A 23,720-nucleotide genomic window follows, 5' to 3' on the forward strand; every position below is an offset into this window, starting at 1 on the left:
AGGAAAACAAACACTTATCTCATACTCTGATATTACACAGTAGTATTATGCAGCTTTTAGGCCCAACATGACCTAAATTTAGCTATTCATTATAGAATTATAAGAAGCTGTAATAACTGAATTTTATTTTGTGCTGTATGAGCTTGACAGCCTGAAGGCAGAAACATTTTTAATTATGAAAGTAGAACAACATTACCTACAACCAAAAATGAGACCTATTAGATTATTATAAAGGGTACTGCAGTTCAGGGTTTTAAAAACCAATCCTGAAATGCTATGAAATAGCTTAACTTAATAAAGAAGAAGGAAAGAGAGAAGTTTCATTTTTCTTCAGAGGAAAGAGGAAATTTTCAGTGTATTTAAATCATATTTTTTAAGCTTCATTTAGTAGTCTGTGCATTTTACAGCACAGACTACACTTCAGGCTGCCAATGCTATTGGGAAGATTCATGGCTGCTGATCAGAGTTCATCGTTTAGATAGTTTAAATGTTGGTACACATACACAGCTCATTCCAGGAAAAGCTCATGGAGCTTCTCCAGTAGAGCTAAAGGTAAGCTAAAGGTCCCCTAAGGTTAAGTAGGGAACAGCACAAACCAATTCTGTACAGTTTGCAGATATGCAGTAATTTGGGAGAAGAAAAAAGAAAAAAAAAATCAGGCAAAAAGAATGAGAACTGGAAACGGCCTCTCCCCAGCAAGACACAGGAAACGATGCAGTAATAGGATGCCTCGGAGAAAGACTGGACAAAGTGCCAGTGGCCAGACCTGTTTCCACCAGTTTCTGCTATATCTGCTTTTGGTAGGTTAAACTGACAGTGTCTTCTTGACATCAGCAGTTAAATCAGAGAAGCAGTGCTAATTTGAAACAGATCACATAGACATTCCTCTTACTGAGCATTTTAGCTAAATTCAGAGAGTGCTTTTAGTGCACATTAACTGGATTACTTTAGAAGGAGACCAGACCCCACGTGCCAGCGATACCACCAACTAAACACACTCCAGCTCCTAGTCCTTTGGACAGCTCGAAGCCACAAACACAGCAGGAAAATCTGGATCTAGGGCTTTGATTACACATAGAACAAGGCAAAATCCCATATTAAATTTCTCTTGATGTCAGGGTCACAGCAAAAACCTTTGACCTACTGATTCACAGCAAAAACCTTTGACCTAACTAATGCACACACTGCCCACAGGCCCTTGTCCATCATCTAAAAGCTCCCTTCAACTCCCTCCTCTAAAATAGATGTTCCTTCCTGCGATCCTCTTGAACAGCATAAAAAATTTTAGAAATGTTTCTACTTTAACATTTTTTTTATAAACAAATTTTCATGCATTCAAAACTGATACAGTTTCAGTTCTAAAAAGAATTTGGGGAAAAAAAGTGTTCAAACACATTGAGAATGTACTTGTCCAGAAAGTTTTATCACAGTTACCATGTCAAATTACACGATGAATGCAGTACTTCGATTTTTTCAGTTAGTAAGCTAGTCTGCAGCAAAAGTAAACATGGGAAACTGCATGAACATTTGTTCCTTAAGAAGAACACATTTCACCCTCTAGTAGGTCACTATGGAACCACATCTACAGAAATTAGAATCATGTTTTCCCATAGCTCATTGCATTAAGAAGAGCAAAGAGTGAGCTGAGGTGACTCACTGCAATCTCACCTCAACTTTATTTTAATCATGCAGTGTGTCGGAATGCATACCAGAAGAAGGAAAGATGATGTAACAAACAAGCAAAAAGAAGCAAATAACAAAGAAGTATTACAGCAAGTTTCTGACTTACCAATGTGATAAAGTCCTATCCAGTCAGTTGGATCAACTTCTTCCTTAATATCCCAGAAAATGATGAGGTTCTGAGATTGCCCCAAGGTGTATTCATACATACTGGCTGTCAAACTAGACCTGCTATCTGAGGTCACTAAGTCAGTGTCACTGTTGGCACGTTGCAAATTCATGTTCTCAGCCATGGTGCCTTGAGATGCCAAACTCTGCAGATTCTCTGGGCTCAGAGTATACCGGAGCTGCGGGTTGCGACGTCTCACAAAAAGCAGATGTTCTCGTGCTGAACTGGCCATCTCTTCTTCACGTTCAGCAATTTATGTGAAGAAGTTGTTGTTCAGAGACCTACCATGAAAAAGAAAAAAGACAAAGTAAGACAACAGGTTACTCGGGGCAAACACTAAATGTAGAGGTCTTAGCGCAAAAATGTTTAGTCAGGACTGTTTCTAAAGGAACCTGAAATGGACTGAACACATCTTTTAATTAATTTACTGCTCCAGCCACCTTCATGTTATATAAATAAAAAATAATAAAAGCATGAGTCATTCATAACAAAACTCAGACTTAACTGCATATCATGAAATAACATTTATAGGTTAGAACACAATAGAAAGCAAAGCATCCAAGGCCATCTATCAAACACATATAGCCACAGAAACACAAAAGAGGTCTGGCAGTGGCCTAAGGAATGAAGAAATAATAAAATCACCTTCTACCTAAGAAATCACAGCAGTTTATCATGTACTTTTATTATTGTTAGTTTCTAACAATGCTTGATACACACTGAATACTTACAGAAACATTAAAAATACTAATAGAGTTGGACATATCGCTTCAGTAGAAATGTTATATCACAGGCCTGTACTACTATAAATCATTTTGTGAGGATTTAATTAAGATGGAGGCTGGAACATGCAAATGTCATCACACTGTACCTCCACACATACAACCTGCATCTGATTATCTGTAATGAGCGATAATCATACTATTGGTTGAAAACATGCCCTCATATTACTCCCAACTTGAAACCAATCACAAGAAAGGAAGCAGGAAAATATTCAAGTACAGGCAACAGCTTGCAACAGGGTGGAATCAGAAATGGAGAAACTCTTGGCTAGAAGGGGATATGAAAACTCCATGTAATATGTTCTGTCTGTGACCAAAGCTGCTTGCTTTTTTTCAAAGAGTTATACTTTATATAGACTTATGGTTTCTTTGTCTTACTGAGGAAATAAAACCATAGGTATCTTCAACTGGCAGATCTATTTGCTTTGAGAAGAAAATGAACAGTCTGTTAATCTGTTTTTCAACTGAACCTGTGAAAATTACCTTGTTTACTATATTCACCTGGAACACAAACAATGCATTTTCTATCTTCTTCCCACACACTCTTTATTCTGAAAATACTTTTTCAACATTTCTGACCAGATTGCAACTTAACTGCTATTCCATTGCAGTGTCTCCCATCAAGGATGCATAATGTAAGCTTTTGTTTCTAAACATACAAATAACCATATCTAAGAAAAACACACGTACAGAAAAAATAAATTAATACATATATAAAAAGAGATACCTGAGTACTATTCTTGGGCTTTCGTCCTTTTTTATCAGGGTAATCTAGCGTGTTCAAACCTTGCCCACAGGAAGGGGATGGAATTAGATGATCTTTAAGGCCCCTTCCAATCCAAGCTGTTCTGTAATTCTGTGATTCCATGTGTCGCAGCCTTCAGCTGTCATACGCAGATACATTTGTTGTCTTAAAATAACCTGAACATTGTCAGACAATGCTGAATGTCAGCTGCTATAGTGTTCCTTGTTTCCAGCAAGTAAGCTGCTAATTTAAAATTAGGTACAGTCCACTAGAAACAAATGGATTGGTTGGCCACATCCATAGTATTCTAATTGTAATGAGATCCACAGCCAAATACTGCTATCAATTATGGGTCTGACAACCAGTTTATTAAATAGAAAGCACTGTCTGTAGAGTTCAAGACATTTAGTAATTAAAAATAAAATCACCTACAGTGCTTTGAGATCCCAAGACTAGGATCAACATAATCTTGAAATAAACAAATCATTTATTTTATTCGTTCTTATTTTTTCTTCTATCTCCACATAACAGTCTGTCTTCCCTTAACCTGTCTTCCCTTAACTAACCTTGAATTCTCTTTTTGACACAATTTCAGTGTACAAACTTTGAGTTTATCACAGATTCTTTTATTTTTTTCCAACTTTCCTTAAATTGGAGATGTTTTGAAATATTAAAAAGCAATTTTGGAAACTTAAGTTCAACTAAGTCAGTTGTATGCAATTCATTATACATTGTATGTGGTGGTCCAGCATCAAACATCACAGTAAAGAAAAGAAAGAAAAAAATCAGTCTAATAGTTTTCATATACAGAAGTGAAATGGGGATGAACATATTTACTTCACAAATTACACAACACGGTCTTTCTGGGCACAAGCAATGTTTTGGCTGCATACACAAAACATATTATTTTTGGTGCTGGATGTCAGCAGGGTTCAGTAACTCATTCTCTGTCCTGTTCCATGGTACTTTGCCTTGGACACCAACACCAATGATGAACTTTGTATAGCAAGCCTTCTTCAATGAAGAAGGTAGTGTTTTTGTTTCTCTGTACACTGAGCTATTCCCTAGGGCTGAAAATAATGGGCAATCAGGAGCAGAAAAGTAAGTAAAAGATGTTCACCAAGTTCCTTATGACTCACAGTAACCCACTGTAAGAGATCAGACCAGCCTCAGCTTTCCCAAGCCCTTAGTGAGCTAAGTGCCAGTGGATATCATCAACTCTCCAACTAAGTTATACAATCTGCCCACCCTTTTCTTTTTCCTTTTCCTTCTTTCTTATAACAGGATCCAGCTAGCAGCACGTTACCACCTGCATTCTAAAATTCACAGTAGATGAGAGAACCTGGGTGAGATTAATTAGCAGATGGATAGTGCACCATTAAGTTCATTTTCTTGTCCCACATCTGGAATTTTAGTTTGTTTTTAACTACTGTGTACAGTAGTTGTATAACAGTACAATTATTGCAAAACAAGTCTCATAGAGGAGGAGAATAAGTTAAAGAAAGAATTTTAATAGGAGAGATGTAGAAATTTCTTTGAGCTGCAAAACAGACCATTGTACCCGTGGCAACACTGACATTTGCTGGAACATATTGAAAACATATATCCAGCAGATGGACAAACTCATCCATGTACACGCTCACATGGGAATTAATTTGTGCTAGCTATAACTACATCTTGCAGTTTGAAAGACAAGAATATGCTGAGAAAAACATTAGCTCCTTTCTAAGAGTCAATTTTCTTAAGTCCTAATTGTCATTTTGGTGAAACATGGACGTAATTAATTTCTGAAGATAAAGTAACGCAGAAATCTAAACATTGGATATCTGTTCTATTTTCACTTATAAACCTGGGTGTCTTAAAAAGTCATTATATGAATGATGATTCCAATGAATATTGTAACCTAAAGTCATCAAAATCTATTTGCAATGAACAAAATTGTATGCAAAAGAGCAAACTTGCATGCAAAAGAGCTCCTACCATGGAAAAAAAAAAGATCAAAAAGTCGACTCACGTGCTTTTAGCATACTTCCCAAACTGAGTGAGACAGGCTGCAAAGGGGATCCACTGTCAAACAAAACTGTGCTATATAATAGCTCACAATAAGCTGGGAGGTTCATTAAGGAGACTTGTACAGAAACAAAAATGACACTTATTTTGTAAGAGGAGAAAAGGTGATAGTCATAAATCACAAGCTACAAAGAGTCATCTAAAAGAAGAAAAAGAACCGTTAATATAACTACTTACGGTCTGAAAATGGGGAGAAAAACTAACACGGTGTTTGCTTCTGACATCTGGTTAACAATTCCAAGTGCCTGTCACTAATTAACAGTACATTAACAGATACATCCTAGCATAGACTGAAAGCGAGAATTTTCCTCCCACCTTTACCTCCCAGCCCTTGCATCCAGGCTGCTGAGCTGATGGCACACCTAACAAGCTCCGTGCACTCCCCTGACATGAAGGTGCAGGTGAAGGTGACCAGGCTAAATGTGATCGAAGCAAGAACTGCACCAAACCCTAGAGCACACGGGCAAAAAACACTGTTCAATGAAGTAAGTTAAGAAATGGGAAGTGAACCTAAAGCACACGAGGAATAGAGATATCTGAGAAAGTAGTGGAGAATGACTTCAGCAAACTATTTCAGCTGAAAAGTAAAACCTGTACCAAAGCTGCTTATCTGTATCAGGGCCTTCTTCGATATTTCACAAGAAGCTTAGAGAGAAATAAAGGCTCATTTCTTTTTAATTTCTGAGTGACACGAGTTCAGGATTATTTTTATCTATGTATACCTTTGAATTACTAATCATAGAAGGATCAGAACTGGGGGAGAAAATGAATTGTAAAGGTTCCATTTGATACATAAAATACAGACAGGGAAAATCCCTTTGACTTCAGCCTTCTTCACTAACAGAAACTCAAAGGCAACGTCAAAGCATTTTATATGTAGTAAAAAATTCAGTAATTTTAAAGATATATGAATGAAGGTCTGGGAATTCCAGCAATGGAATAAATAAATAAATAAATAAATACACCACACAAAAAGAAGCGTTCACACGCTGCCGTGTTTATCTTACTCATAACCATGATTCACTTCTTGTTTATGTAGCAATCCATTCTGTGGCTTAAGGGTCTCGCTGGCAGCCTCCTCCCACAGCAGCTACTGCAGTAGGCTGGAAGGTCTGCCCCTGAGAGCAGGAACCAGCTCACAGCTGGGGAGCAAGGGAGCTGCAGGGCAGCAACGATTAACGCATCTCCCCTGGGTCACCATGAGCTATGGGGCTGCCACAGCACACCAGCAGCATGTGGCATACAGCAGGGTGCTGGCTGGCGTGGTCTCTGCAGAGAAAGCACTCGAGGAGAACCACAACAGAAGTTTGAAGTGTAGGGCTCAAACTGACCAGTCCTGATCTCTAAGTGTCTTTAAAAAGCTTTTTTTTTCTTCAGTAAATTCAGAACTTCTTTTCCTCCCCACAGTGCTCAAAGCTAGCCAATTATTTGTTCTTCTGTAGCTCTTCCAGCTGGTATTTGCATTTAAAACATGCAGTACAGCCCCAAACATCTATGGAAAAACTTTCTTTTGATGCTGGCTTTGACACTCACCGCCCACCCCCCAAAATCTGCACAGAGTACTTCATGCTCTTGCCAGGAAATTCAAACACTCCATTTCCGATTTCCAATATAAGTCTCATGGCAGATAGAGATGCACTGAAATTTCTTCCACAAAAAGCTTTCAAAATATATAGGAACTTTAAAAGATAATGTGCTAATATTTTTAAGTCATTGAAGCATATTAAAAACATGCACTGTTTAAATGAAACTTCTTTCAGTTAGCAATTAGTGATGTATCTGATAATATAAGGAATCCCTGTAAGTTTCCAAACCTATCTTGAAAACAAGGTGCAGCCTCCTTCTTTCCACTGGCTGGTGCGAGGTGCAGCCACTGGGCTTCCCCTCAGCACAGCCAACTTGTCATTAACCTTACAACATTTAGACTCCCTTTAAATTGAAGTACTGCAAATAATACACCCTAGAGAAGACTTTTTAGTGATTTTTAACATGGCAGATAGATGAGGAAGGGGAACCATACTTTTTTAAAGGCATTTTGTTGGATCCATGTTCCTACTCTTCTGCTGTGAGCGCTGCTGTAGTAATGCTATTTGCAGAAACAGAATATGGTGTACAGCAGCTAGACACATGCCTTTGCACCTGCCTTCAAATACAAGATACCAAAGAGTAACTCACACCCTACACACATCTCAAGATGGGTATCTAACTGCCAGTGCCTCTAGCACATCCACACTAGGATAACACACAGCCACAGCCCATTGCAGCTCTCTGTGCTGCTGCCTTCCCACTTGCTAGAAGCTCTGCCAGGAGCAGCATAGTTAGAATTCACTGTTGGCTGCAAAGCCTGCCTGAGAAGTTGAGTGAAGGTTAACCACACGGTTAGCTCATGCCCTTAGCCAGTCTGCACAGACCATGCCCTTCTGCTCCTCTCTCACTGCTCTGCCAGGTGACCCTGCCGGATACATGCACCAGCTGCTTACTCAGCAAAGACTCAGGCAGCTGATCCTGAGATAAACGTTGGACTTGGTTGCTCTTCAGATTTCTTCCCAGGCCTACTTTCTAGTATTTCTGTGACTAGGTGAAGATACAGACTTGGTTTGAAAATAATAATAATAATAATCAGATAGAGATGACACGAGGCATCTTTTTCTATAGAGAGAGAAATGCGATAAAAGATTAATCCTTCTGCCCAGAAGGCCTTAAGCCTTTTTCTTGTCATTCCTCCTGGAATATTTCCAAGAATTTCTGCTTCAACTTTCCTGTGATCCACACCACGGAATTTGTCTCAAGAGGTATTTTCTACTATCGGATTATTTGGACTGTTCCCTGCTAGCTAACACCTTATTAGACTGGAAGATAACTAACACGTCTGGATGCTTCCCATTCAGCTAGAGAAACACAAACATGTCACAGCACTCAAATGCAGATCGGCTATTTGTGATCTCTACTTTCCTCTACCATTTACCAAGTTAAAGGATGCTAAGGCCTCTCCATTTCCACGATCATGGCTACATTCTAGGGCTTTAAGATGATTTAGCACATGAATTAATCAAGTGACATTTAACAGCCATTTTCTGAAGTAGATCAAGACAATCAGTATTTCAAAAAATATAACCACCATTACATTACATAACTTTGCAGTGCAGAGCTCTCACATCAAGTAGAAAACTGAGGAGATTCTGCAGCTCAAATGTAAGTACAACTGTTCAATATCACTACATGGAATGCTGAATCCTCACTAGATCTGCACATTTCAAACAATAAATTACCCAAGTAAGTGACATGAACAAGTCCAGCCACTGGTATACTGGAGGAAGTAAAAGAATATTATAAATTCAGAGCATTTCTGATAGAGACATTCAAGATCAGGCTGAACCATGCTCTAAGCAACCTGATCTAGCTGTAGCTGTCCTTGTTCACTGCAGGGGAGATGGGCTAGATGACCTTTGAAGATCCCTTCCAATGTAAGAGATTCTGTGATTAAATTAATCAAAAGAATGAGGTACGTTAGAAACTTGAGAAATCACATCATTCCACCTCTCAAGCCACTTTAATTACAAAGATATTAAAATATTTCAGAAAGATTAAAAGGGAGAAATGTTTCTCTTTCTTCCTGAGTTATTCTAACTCATACACTGACAACTTGTATTCTGTTTTTCCTGAGTAGCCAATTCTGGATATATCTTTAATGTTTGCTGTTCTTTTACAAAACAGAAGAAAAAATGTACAAAGTAATACTAAATTATTGGCTGACATGGGACTTAGATCTAATTTAAGTATGTAAATAACCATCAACTGTTGTGTGTTGTTTTTTTTTTTTTTAACAAAATTAAATTTAAATTTACTTTAATTCAACTCTTAATTAGATAGTAACTGCCTTGAAATATCAACTGTTATATCCAGAAGAGCGTAGAGAAAAGTTAAAGTCTGAAGCATTTTATTTTCTGATCTGATCTGCTTAACATTCTCTAACAAAGCCCTCAAACCTCCACGACAGGAGGATGACCGGACACTTAAAAGCAGCATGAAGCAAAGTAATTGCAATGAAATTATTCATTTGTGGAAACTGTATTGACGTATCTTAACATAAAGCTACAGATTACTGTGCTGAAATTTCACAGTGATATTTCCATGCAGAAAACTGTCAGGGGTGGGGGAGAGGGGGGAAGGAAGGCAAAGTGCAAATGCACACTTTGTCTCCTTTGACTTGAACCTCGTGACTCAGCTCAGATGTTAAAGATCAGCTCAGATTACAAAACCACTGTATAATTTGGCCAAAAACATTCCCTAAGGCAAAAAGCACATCAATTAGCATAAATACATATATTTTTAAATGGTCTTCATGAATTATTATACAGTCAGAGTACCTCACTTAATTCGGAATGTAATAGAATTTCTATGTGAGAGCCTTTCAATGCATTTTTGTACCATTCACTAGGAAAGCTACTCCTATACACATTTATAACTAGCTAGGAAATAAGTGTTTGTCACTTCCGTACTACTTCAGCTGATGAGTAAGGCTTCCATCTTCCATCCACCAACTGTGATCTCTTCACACAGTGAGGACTTACTCCTCCAACATGCTATGAAGATCCAGCTGCCTGAAGGGCTCCACACACCTCAGCCAGGCATGGTGGTGATGGGGAGGACAGCTGGACTAAGACAGGTATGTTTGTTGCTCTCACTTTTACTTGAAAAAATATTTTTCATTAAAACAGGTTTTTTTTAAACAGTGGATGACTGTTTGATGAACAAAGAACAGGCTGCAGGATCAAGTCCAGAGCGTGGTGGCCAATGGCTCAATGTCTGGATGGAGATCAGTGACGAGTTGTGTCCCACAGGGGTCAGTTCTGGGACCGACAGTCTTTAATAAGTGAGTCACTGAATATCTCAGTGACACCGACAGTTGGGTCAAGCACATTCTCACCACGTTTGCTGATGACACCAAGCTGTGGGGTGCAGCCTGCACACCAGAGTAACGGGATGCTATTCAGAGGGATTTAGAGAGGCTGAGCAGTGGGCTTAGGTAAACCTCATGAGGTTCAGCAAATCCAAATGCAAGATCCTGCACTTGGCAACCCTCATTACCAGTACAAGGTGGGGGACAAAGGAATTGAGCACAGTCCTGATGAAAAAGATCTGGGAGTACTGGTGGATGGCAAGCTGGACATGAGCCAGCAATGTGCCCTCGCAGCCCAGAAAGCCAACCATATCCTGGGCTGCATCAAAAGAAGCATGGGCAGCAGGACGAGGGAGGTGATCCTGCCCTCTCTGCTCTGCACTGGTGAGCTTCACCTGGAGTACTGCATCCAGACGTGGAGACCTCAGTGCAGGAGATACACAGACCTGTTGGAGCACATCCAGAGAAGGGACACAAAAATGATCCATGGAATGGAACACCTCTCCTGTGGAGCTCTTCAGCCTGGAGAAGAAAAGGCTCCGAGGTGATCTGATAGCAGCCATTCAGTATCTAAGTGGGAGCTACAGGAAAGAAGGGGACAGACACTTTAGGAGGGTCTGTGGTGTTAGAGCAAAAGGAAATGGTTTCAAGCTTAAAGAGAGCAGATTTAGGTTGGATATAAGGAAAAAGTTTTTGACAGGCTTGTGAGGAACTGAAACAGGTTGCCTAGTGATGTGGTCAATGTCCCATCCCTGGAGACTTTCAAGGTGAGACTGGACCTGGGCAACCTGATCTAGCTGTACACGTCTCTGTTCATCTCAGGAGAGCTGGACTAGATGGCCTTTAGAGGTTCCTTCCAATGCAAAGGATTTTATGATTCTATAGCCTGTCTGAATTTGTGCTGAGGGAAATTATGGAAAGTCCATGCAAGACTACTGTTGTGGCTGCTAGGCTGTGGCACCCAGCTGGGCTGCAGATATAACCTTCTCTTGCACTGTAGACACACACCAGGAGGTCCATGCACTAAAACTCAGTACTGCCATTCATCTGAAGTAAGAAAAGAAAAGCTGCACAGAAATATTAAAAGTGAAACATATCAGATACATGCTTTTCTTCCACTCTACCCACATAAACAATCACAACATGACTGGAAATGTTAGTACAGTTGCACATGGAAGAGACTACATACAGAATGTATTACACAGGCCTTCAACCCCCTCCAGGACTGGAAACCATTTAAAACAAGTTCATTTCCTTCAGTCATCTTATATGTAGCAAGACCCCTAATAAAGCTGTAGTTCAGAAATGAGGCAGAGACTAGATGTGTAGGTAAGCTGCAAATGAATCTAGCCTAGCATGGAGTTACAGCCTTGGGTGAATCACTTCACAATATTACTCTGCATAATTTTAACATTGGAATCCCCACTGCCACAGATTTGATCTTCAGTGCTCATGACACTGATCTATCAATTGCTAGTTGCTGTTGGGCGCTGTCCTGAAGAATTTCCCTTCAAGTACAGCTGTGATTGCTCTCAGTTTAGCCTTTTGACGTCAACGCACACAATCCGCCCCAAATACAGCCCTTTTAAATGCCTACAGCAGAAAGACATAATATAGTCTCTACAAGAAGCTACTCTGACATAGGATGAGGAAACATCAATGTAATTGCTCTGCGAATAAAACACAAAATACTCATACTAACATATACGAAAGCTTGAAAGAACATATTAAGTACATGAAAAGCAAGCAGCTCTCTTCTCCCTCCTATCTTTAGGACTTTGGGAGCATCATCAGTACCAGCCAGCCCACAGTCCCCAAAACAGATTTGTTCAGCCAAGGCTTTTTTCCCAAGAGATGCTAAAGACCAAGATACAGAACTTTTACAACACAAGTCAGTAATTATCTGCCCACAAGAAAGAACACAATGCCAAAAGTCGTGACATGCGGGAAAAAAGACCTGTGTTGCTTTGAAAAAAAGAAAGGAGAACTGCCAAACGATTCAAAAAGCCATTCATTAAACAAAGCACTCAACAGAACAAGAAGTAGTTCAAGTGTTTACTATTTAGTATCAGAGCACTTCTGCAGTTTTGTTCCAAGCCTCTGCAGTGTGTACTGATGCAGATACTACTCAGCAGTGTTGCATCCATAAAGGACAGCTGCAATTAGGCTGCACCCAACACAGCTCATTTTAAGTATATTTGGCAGTAACTAAAACTTAACATACATTCTATGCAAAAAGCAATTACAAAAAAAATCTATGCCATTTGAAGCTTGAAATCCACTCTATACTGACGAGAAATCAACTCTGTTGGTTCTGCCCATCTAAATATAATACAATCATTCCTATTATCAAGCTTGTGTAAGCTCAGTTTTCTACCACGTAAAATAGACTTCATTCACTGAAGCAGTATCAAAACACCACAGAGCAGGTTGGCTTATCACACTTATACTTTCCCACGTCCTCAGGAAGCACAGGAGTGCTTTGTCCTTTACGAAATGGCACACCCCTTCAGTTCATCATATCGTTTATTCATTTTTGTCACAAAGGGGATATTATTAACTTGAAAAATAGCATTTGTGTGTAAAACGTATTCACTGACTTCAAGAATTCCATTACCAAAACATGCTAGAAGGCTAAAAAGAGACAAAAGACAGCCCACCCAGCGGTAGAGAATCATTTCCCTGATTCTTCACGTTTGCAAAGCTCCAGGCTGGTGCAGGCTGGAGTGGAAGATGCCTAAAACAGACTCAGTTGTCCCCTTAAAGAGCAAAAAGAAATTAAAAACAAAACTGAACAAACACTGTGTACCTGAGTCTTACAGACAGATTATAGGTACAAACAGTAGAGCTGGAAAAGAGGAAACAATCGTTGTAGTAAAATTGACAAATTTTGCTGGAGTGAATTTAAACTGTCCATCAGCATACATTCAAGTTTCTGTTCACCTGCCCTTTTCACCCTTCTGATATTTCAATGAAAAACATTTCACCAGTTATGCTCTCCCAAAAAAAAAAAAAGGCTACGTTCCATAAAGTTTTGAGGATGCTCTTTGTCTGGAACACTAAGGCAGTACATTTCTGCTTGACTCCAGTTTAATGGAACTTTTTGCCTGGAAACGTACAAAGCGATCACTACCAAAGATGTCCCTGACACTGGCAGGAGGAGAACAGTTAGCCAAGCCAGCTCAGAGATAACGTCCTTTGCTTGCTGACTATGCAGTGTTATGCCCTCAAAGACATTAGCAAAAACACTTCAACCCTATCAAGTTTTGCATACCAGTGTTACTAGACCCATGAGGAACTTCTTTTAACCACCTTTTTTTTTTTGATTCCCTGTTTCCACAGCACTTCAAGACACACTGGAGGTCATACCTAAAAGGTAACAATTAAACCACATGCACACATACAGCCATACAACCACACTAGTACTACTTATTGCACAATTTACAGCATTAGCAACGTAAGTAATGCTAAAATGCAATACTGAATGATACTGCAGAAATTCAAAGAGCTATGAAAGAAATCTTTGCAGACACAAAGTGCTAAGGATTTTTTACTCCAGAAAACTCAAGAGAAAAACAGTTTAGAGCTGTACTGACCCCCTCTGTGACAAAAATGCTACTCTTGCAGTAGACCCATACACCACCAGCACCTGCAGGTATAACCCAATATACGAGGGCTGCTCTGAAAGTAATGCTATTTTATTATTCTGTTTTAGTAATCCCATTTCATTACATCAGCTCACAACATCAGAGGCAGATGGCGGTGGTATGGAATGGAAGCAAGAGGTTGAACCTTCCCACTAATATCCCATTACACACTGTTGCCACGTGGCAGAAGGCAGCAGAGGGGCAGACTGACAAAATGGTCTGACATGGAAACGTGGATGAAGCAAAGGTGTGTCACTGAATTCCTTCACGTGGAAAAAATGGCACCCGTTGACACTCATGGATGCTTGCTGAACATTTATGGAGACCAAACAGTGGATGTGGGCACAGGGAGGAGTGGGTGGTGCATTTCAGCAGTGGCGACAGCAAGTCCACAGATTTTTATGAGCACAGCATGCAGGCTCTGATTCATTGCTGGTGAAAATGCATAGTTCAGGGTGGTGACTGCATTGAAAAAGTGCATTTTGTAGCTGAGAATTTCCTCTATGAAATGGTGAAAGTGTGCTCTTTGTATTTGTTGTAGTTTCCATGGAAATAAATAGGAGGCATTACTTTCAAAGCAACCCATGTGTATTTGTCCATGTCTGTTCTGCACTCGAGCTAGAGAATGCAGGCCATTAGGAAGTTAGAAATAGCAAAGCTATCATGCTTCCTCCCCCTGGGAATACACATTACATTACATTATTTAGTTCAGTGATCCCATACTGCAATTTTTCCTCTTGCAGGATTACTGCTGCTTTGCACAGTTTCTGAACTAAATAAAACAAATCCTCCAGAATCTAAATGAACTATTAATGGAAAAAAAAAAAAAACAGCAACATGAAGTAAGCTATATAAAGATGAGCCCTATTATGAATTAATACTTTTATTGTAAAATATGCATGAGTTTTTAATAAGTAGAGCTAAAAATAGAGGCGAGTATCAGAGGATTTCTCCAGGCAGTAAAATTTTCATTCATCTTTAGAAATGGGCCACTGCTAAAACGACACTCACTGCACATTTTTACACCACTGTCATCGGCCCTAATTCATCATTGCACAGAAAAGCCTTCGGGATCCAAGCATAAAAGAACCTGAAGACGTACTCTGTCTATCCCAAAGTTTTGATGCAATCTACAGCAAACTGAGTGGGGCTCCATAGGTCCAGTCACCCCCCTGAGAGGAGCACCTGAAGCTGCCTGGCCCCATCTCCAGTTTGGGTCTCCATAGAGACAACCCATGTGAAAGAAGATTCCTGCATCAGATAGCAAACAGCAGCAGATCAAACCACTGGAGTTAAACGAAACTGAAGTAATTATTTCCACCTTTACTTTCTACATTAGCATTTCCTTTCTCCTCATTCCTTCATCCCAAAGAAAAAACTGTAAAATTAGACCAAATGTAACTAATTAGAATATTGTTTGCATTTTAACACTCATTCCTAGCATCAAGTCACATTACAGACATAAGAGAACAAAAGATTTCACTAAAGGCTGCACTGTTTGAGGCTCCACAAGCACACAGTGGAATACAACACAATTCAATCTAAATCCACCCCAGGACCAAGGTGCTGCAGCACCAGGAAACGGAAGGAGATTGAAATCAGTGTTTATAAATACAGACATGAAATCCTAGTGCACATGGCACCAAAAATATAAACAGAAGATCGTCTCATCTGGAGGGCTACTTTTGCTACACTTCAGGTTGCTGAATTTTGAAGGTGTTTGGTTTTGTGTACTGTTTTTAAAATGACCTTGGTGTATTTACATCTAAACACGTACCTTTGGTAAGCAGTTGATTATGCTATGAAGCAGCAGGAAACAAAACCAAAGAAATCATAGTACACTGCATTCTAGTATCACTGTAAAATGATGAGATCCACATGTTTTCAATAACTCTGGTTTGATTTTGAATTTACTCTACTTCTCAATGTAAAACAACAAAAAAGTAATTTAATATCCATAAGACACACATATGTAGACAACCAAGCCTTATATTAGAGCCAATTTTCCATTTTTTGTAAGGGTAATTATGTTGCTCCAAAAAGCTTTTAATAAAACGAAGATTCTTACATTAACTATCACCATTTGAATCCTTTCTCAGGAGCGATAACATGACAGTGCTATTTCACTTGGCTTACTCTTTGTGAAGACAACTTGGAATTTGAGCATTTTATAAACACACAACTACTTACTACTTCAGAGTAAAATTCACTTAATGCTCAAATTATGGGCATAGCACACTTCCCTCTCTCTAAAGCTTCACTGTAGTAATAACTCAATATTTATGTGGCACATAATTGACAGAACGATCACAGATTTTTCCCATATTTCAGAAATAATTAGTCTTTTCTCGCCCTTTGCTACTTTACACCATATACGGTTCTATTCTGTGCTTTAAACAAACCTCTCTCCCCTAAACATCCAGAACCCAGTTTTGCTTGGTTGTTTTTTGTCTATTTTTGTCTGGTTGGTTTCCTCCAGTAGTGCAAATAGTTACAGATTAACTTTGATTTTTAGTCCTTTATCTAATAAATCAGATGACCCTGTGATTGCAGTCATTATAATTTGCTTTGTCCCTACGATGTAATTCCCAAAGCTTAATTTAATTTAAAAAAAAAAAAAAAGCATAGGCTTCCCTTTGAGGCTCCTCAGATTAAGCTGTGTTTCCTAAACTGCAGCAGCAGCCTAACCAACTAGAGGATGTTGTCACAACTTCACTAACACCTACTCATGCTGTAACATAATCGCAAACCTCTGATTAAAATTCAAACAGATTTCACAGCTGTCAATATCCAGCTTGAGAAAGATGCTCAAACTGCTGAAGAGTATTGGCCATAAGACAATGCAGCCCAATTACTGAAAAACATTTCATAAAACAATGCTTCAAGAACTTAGAAGCTGAACACTTATTACCAAAGCCAGGTTCCATTCAGTACATTTTTTAATGGCTTAGCACTGTCCAAATTAACTTGATTTTTTTTTCATTTTTCTGTACTATATTTATTATACACCTGCACAAACCAGGAAACCTTCCTCTAAGTCACAAAAACCATCAGAAGCAGCCATTAGCTATTCTTACCATCCCAATCCCATCTGGTGACAACCCAGGTCTGCTGCTGAGGCACGCTAGCATCGTATGTGCTGAGCAATCCGATCACTCATTCATTCTAAAAGCTTCACTCAAAGCCTTCCACAACAGTTTGCAAGATGCCAGCATACACAGCAATGCAAGAAAGTAAGCGCCACTTCGAACAGACTGCTGAGAACAGCTCAGCCGACCTCTAGTGCTAACGCACTGCAGGCTGCATCAGCTACCTGCAAATTAACAAATTAAAACCCCTGTCACTTGTGGCAGAAGTTATGAATCCAGGTGTCACTCCAGTGGGTCACCAGTTTGCAATCAGTAATAGGAACTCAGTTGAAATTCAAAGGTTGCCGCTGGCACTGACTGTAGAAAACAAAATATTACCATCAAAATCTACCAACAGAAATATAATTATTTTCACTCCATTTCTCCTTGCTCACAGACATGGAATGTCGGCCGTGCTGTTATCTATCAGATGCTATATACTGTCTAGAACAAAAACAGAATTTCAATTATAAAACATGTGATTCTCAAACATATGAGTATTTTCTAATATTTCTTCCTTCACTATAAAGCAATAAATAATTTGCTTTAAATATGCAGGAAGCATTCGCTTTATAATTGTGCCTCCAGGCTAACACGAAGCTGAAAGTAGTCAGTCTCTGAAGCTGACCTGACATCACCATCAACCACAAGCATGTGGACACGTGACATCCCCTCATGTCAACTGCTCTCTGTGAATATATAACTTTCTGGAACACATTACTCAGCTTGTTGGCATTTTCTAGAAAATTATCTCCCTGAAGTGCTGACTTAGCAATATCGATCTGTACTGCAGTGGACCAGCACGGTCAATTTGGATCACTGCTGTAACTGCACCTCTTCCTTAATACCTTATCCTTCAGGTACAGTTCCCAAAGCAAATGGGAATAAAAGTTGAAGCCAGAAAAGCGTACAGAGAGTGCAAGAGCACGCTTGTGATATTTGAGTATTAGGACTTGCAAATAGATCCTTCTGATGCAAGGAAAATCCTAAACTAATGTGCCAAACTGTCAAACATATTTTACAATAAATAAGGAGGAAAGCATTGCACAACTAAGGACAAGCAGCTTCAAACCTGAAGTGCCATACGAACATGGAAGAAGTTTTAACATCTTCTTTCTTTGCTATTTCAGAGATGTTTGTGGGATGTAGTTAATCTCTGAGATCCTGAAGTAACCTCAGCAGCAGCCACAGGCTGCACATGTGTCATGATGGGACAACTCAGTCCGGTATTGTCCCCGTGATTCACAGAGCATTGGACAGCAATACAGGGAAGCTGGTGCTCCTCTACCAGAGCTCGGCTCTGACCAGCAGATGTGCAGAGAACAGATGCTGTACCGAAGCAAACAGGATGTTAAAATGTGTTAAGAGCACCTTGAGTAATTGGATAGGCCATTTTGCAGAGGGAAAGGCACAGCAATTAAGGGATCAGAGAATATTTCCATAGTTCTATCAAGGAACTTTCTAGAAAGTCACAAATTTAAATCATCCCCACTATATGCCATGTCGTCAGCTGTTCAGAGCTCACTGAAATCAGAGATTATTTTCACTCTTCCAATATGAGCACTTGTTCTTCTGTGTACACCAGGGAGCACAGAGGACCTCCTGCTCCCAGCAGGTCACAGACATTGGGTTTCATGTTCCAACAATGTACTCAGAAAAGCTTACCAGGACTTACAGAGAACACTGCCCAAATCAAATCCGTTACATGTGCCTTATGACTCCATATTTACACAATATCCTGTTACGAACATTATAAAAAAGATGTATGGTTGGGTTTTTTAGTTTTGTTTTAAATCTGGCAAGATGACAGATTTAAAACAAAAACTGGAAATTCTTTCCAGTCCCCAGGACAGTACATTCTGCTACCTACAGGCACGAATTAACTCAGAACACATTACAATAGGCAAAGAAATTCTGTGAGATTAGACTGCTGCACACATATGACATAGATGTCATCAAGTGTTGTAAAAACAGCTAACAGAAATAATATGATTTAGGCATATTAGACCAGAAAAAAAAAAACCTGAAAAGTAAACGCTTTCTTAATGCTAAAAAGGGCAACTTTGGATATTGCCTACAATATTATTTTAACAAGCAAGAGCTGAACAAATACAAGCACAACATGAGTTTCTATAGCTATTCTACATCTAGACACAGAGTAAGAAACTTCTGTCAAGGTACAAATTCATCTTCCAGCTGTAATTAGGACAGATTGCACAGTAATATACAATTCATTGTTAACCAGTAAGAGCGCGAGCAGTGAAACAGCCCTGCAGATCCAGCTACAGCCAATGGGCATTCCCCTCCCACACACAGTGAGTGAGCTGACCATATAAACGTGGAAACTAATGGGAACCTCCCTGCCATGTCAGAGTGCTTGGGATTTGGGCCTTCTCAAACAGCTGACTATAGCACGAGGCAAAGCAGAAGATGCCATGCACCCTAGGTCCTTCAAATAAGGAAAGAACATCCTCATGTCAAAAAGATCTAAAAAAAGATCTAAAAAAAAAGATCTCATTTTTCTTAATTACAGAAGAAAACAAGCACAGAAACAAATCTACTGTCCTTAGGCTTAAAAAGACGTACCTCTGGTATCCATCTCTCCTTACCTACAACTCATAATGAGGTCGTTAAGGATCTATTTCAGATATGAATCAAATCTTCTATTACTGTTACTTCTACAACAGAATATTCAGCTTCACACCGCTTTCTCATAGGTATTCAACAGTTTCTTTGTGGTTTGGGGTGGGCTTGTGGTTTTTGATTTGTTTTTCACTTTTTGTTTCTTTGTTTTTATAGAAAGAAGCATTACCATTTTCATTTAGTCAACACAACGGTGCAGACGCTCTATATTTTGTAACAGGCAATTGTTTTTGATGATGATGAAAATAGAATTAGGTAATTTACTGGAAGTATGAGACGTATTTTATAGGTCATGCCAATCTCACTCAGAAATAACAGATACAATAGAGACAGAAACTGATCAGAGGCAGTCTGTGTATAATGAGATTTCTGAAGTAATGGGAGCCCCAAGAATAGATCTCCAGTTTTAACATTAGTGTGTTCAATAAATATGAAAACCATAGAAATGACTGTTTACTTTCAAAATGGATTTTTCTTTACTTTCTGGGATTGAGAGCACGTTCTTCCGTCGCTACTTACCTCAAGGCTCCTTTCACGATGCGTCAACATCATCTTAACTACCCCTAAAACACCTTTCAAAGTCCAATACACCAAGTAAAGGGTTTATAACCTCCGAAGACATTCAGCTGGGAACTACCATAGAAAGATCTCTTCACCTTTCCTGCAAAGCACCCATAATGACAGCTTCCCTACTAGGTACCTGTTTGCTGTTACTATTGTGCAGCCCTTAATTATGTGAATATTTAAAACAACTTTCAAGCCATATATGAAAAAAGAGTGAAGGGTACTGTCAAAGTTCATATTGCTGATCTTGTTATCAATGACTCAACATCAGGTTTGTAAAATGTGATGACAAAACTATACACAAACCACTCTGCCAGGAACACTCTTAGCCAGTGCCACAATTTATGTAAAAGAAAAATTGTCACCCTTCAATAAACAGAGGATTTTATTAGCAAGTCGTTTATTAATTTGTAAAATGTGAATGCCATCAAGGAAATAAACTAACCAAAGCACCTTGAAATGCATAATTAGGTGTTTAGAAGAAGTAGAGTACTCCTGGATACAGTACATTTACAAAAGCAGACATAAAAATTAAACATTAAAATAAGCTATTAATAGGATGAGACAGATTGTGACTCATTGTATAACAAAGGAAGTATGTCAAGGAACAAAAAAAAAAATCAGAAGACTGCAAGCATGACATTTTAAAGCTATATGCACAAGCCGTTTAGTTTAGTTATTAAACACAACAGGGCGATGTGGTTTGCAACAGGACACAGTCAACTAAGAAGAGAAATGCCAGTCAGAAAAACATGAACAACATTCAGCTAAAAGCAGCCACACCTGAAGAGAAGTCACAACCAGAGACCCCTGGGTAAGGAGACAAAGAGACGCCTTTGATAAAGGCTTCTTCAGTAAAGTTCTTGCAACCAGTTTTTGTGCTTTCCCCAAATGTTTATCCATGTAAATCTTTGCAGATTTGATCCAGATGGGTCCCAGCTCTGCAAATCAGTAAGGGTAACGGAACAAAATGTCCTGTGATACACTTAGAAAAAAATCATAAATTTCACGGTCCACCCTTATTTGAGCATTCTGTTTTGCCTAGCAGAAAAGTTTAATCTGTCAGAGTACACGAGATCAAAACTAAGTGCTTGAACAGACAGTGAAGCTTATTTCTCCAGTGACTCCCAAATATTACAATACAAAATTGTTCTTTAAATTCAATACTTAATCTTTACTACTCTCAAATATTTTTACACTATGGATAAAGCTCACTTTCCTTACTTGGACAAACCTTCTCTTTTTACAGCAGCTTCTTATCAGCCAAGCACTATTCTTCTCTAACCTTTTCTTGAGAGACCAGCTTAGCACAGTGAGGTGCCACAGGCCCAGCCTCTGCTGGCCAAGAGGGCTGCTCTGCCCTGATCACATCACTGTTTTGTCCAAACTCTTCTCACACAGTGAGTTAGAGTTGGGATTACACAACCGCAGTCACAAAACACTCAATGCTCTATGCTTTCTGCATTCCCTTTATTTGCTTCTTTTCCTCAAGACGACAATCTCAAATCTTCCCAGAGTATACAGGAACAGCTATTCCACGCCTCTAAGCACAAAAGTTATTGTAGTGATCAAATGCAGGTTCCTGAGGGCCTTTGATGCAATCAAAATAGATCACACAAATTTAAGGCTAATTGCACAGCCCTTCCAGCATTCATCAGTGATACACCTCCCCAGCAGCGAAGTAAGCAGAAGGAAGATTTGTTTTCATTTTAGGTCAGTCAATTACATATGCAATCTTTTCACACACAAAGAAAATAAGAAAAGTAAGGAGTCCTATTTCCTCTTCTCCCAAAGCATTCATTTCAATGAAATTATCAGTGATGCCCTTACGGACCAGCAAAGTTAGACAAAAATAACACAAAACTAATCCAAAATGCCTCACTTGGAAGTCCTGCCAAACTACTCTCCCTAGTAAGGCATTCTCTATTTTTGTCTCAATATATTTAACAGTTTTTTCACCCAACAATAACTACAATGATATTTTCAAGTCACAGAGAATATTTGTAAAACACAAATGTTTTTGCAATCACTGGGAAAATAAAACCGTGCTGCACCAGGCACACTCAGGAGGGAACATTCAGCTTGGTATCCTTTGCTGAGCTATTTAAATTCAGCCTTCTAAAAGGTATTTCCCCACCAGAGAAGAAAGTATCAGTGTGACCTTAAAGCTCTTTTATGCATGGATGTGTGCTGCAACCAGCAGAAAGCCATCCTTACTCAACGCTCTTCTTAAATTATGCAGCTTTTCCTGCTGCAGTTAGTAAATCATTCATAAGTTTAGCGTCACTGACTTGGAAATGAATTATTAGCTACAGTGAGCTCTGAAGTACCCCAACAATGTATGAGAAAAACCGTTAGGAAAACAGTCATACATTCTTCCAGTAAAGTATATTTAATGAACAGTCCAGTCCAGAAAAGACTGAAGTCCCCCAGTAACCAAGGCAACCTGAGCTGGTACGCACCTGATTTCTGTGCCAGTTCTACATTTAAGTTTTTCTGATGAAAAATGGAAAGGATGCCTGTGTTGTGCAGACACACACACTTATGTGTATGTACACTTAAATATAACAGTGAAAGTGTGTGCATATACATACGAATATTTATACAACCACACACAAAGCATATGAATGAAGATTACCACCACCAAAGATATTATTTTTTACATTTCAAAAATAAAAGATTAAGAAAATCAATAATTAAAATTTAATGGAACTGTAGACAGTCAATGCGTCTCAATGTTTTTCATATTTCATATCTTCCCTCAAAGGATTCCACTCTATCATAGGAATACTGGATTCCCTCATTATGACCCTGAGGCTTAAAAGAAATGAGCAAGTACAAACCCTTGCTCATCTACCATCACTGTATAGCTCGTCTACCAAAAAGACACAGATCCATGTTTACTAATGTAGTTATGATGTTAATTTATACAATCCTTATGCAGCACTTAGGCAAAACTCAGAGTGTTCACATTCAGTGGTACGTGGGTTCAGACTCCTAGATATTTTATACAAATAACAACCACCAACACATGTGTGAAAAAAAGGAACTAAAACAGCAATTTGTTAGAGCTGAAGCTCCAAAAATACTTACAAGTGTTTAGGTTAATCTCTCTTACAACGTTATGTCATTTCTCCCACAAAAAGATTATTCCTGATGCTCATAAGAACATTTGTGGAGAACTAAGCATTCATTCCTTTTAAGAGGGATGTGCATTTACCCTATATTTCCAATACATTTATCACATTTGATATATCATACCTATCTGATCCAGAATTAAATGCATTAAAGCTATTTTCAAAACGTGGCTAATACATAAATACTTGTGATGGGTGCTCCATCACTCTTCTAATGTTACTTTCAGAAAACAAGTTACTGGCATTGCCAGGAAT

General features: G+C 39.0%; 1 protein-coding gene across 2 annotated transcripts in view; it reads right to left on the minus strand.

Annotated features, from left to right (window-relative positions):
- Nucleotides 1–23,720, minus strand: part of HECW2 (HECT, C2 and WW domain containing E3 ubiquitin protein ligase 2) — a 171,626-nt gene that overhangs the window by 104,094 nt on the left and 43,812 nt on the right. For both annotated transcript variants that reach the window (XM_065750608.1, XM_065750609.1), the window contains exon 2: nt 1,790–2,130. In XM_065750608.1, the coding sequence (XP_065606680.1) occupies nt 1,790–2,081 (292 nt within the window). In that variant the 5' untranslated portion in view covers nt 2,082–2,130. The remainder of the gene's footprint in view (nt 1–1,789; nt 2,131–23,720) is intronic.

This window comes from Cyrtonyx montezumae, unplaced genomic scaffold (assembly GCF_038088225.1).
Source record: "Cyrtonyx montezumae isolate F1298 unplaced genomic scaffold, pur_monq_1.0 scaffold_7, whole genome shotgun sequence".
Taxonomy (NCBI): domain Eukaryota; kingdom Metazoa; phylum Chordata; class Aves; order Galliformes; family Odontophoridae; genus Cyrtonyx; species Cyrtonyx montezumae.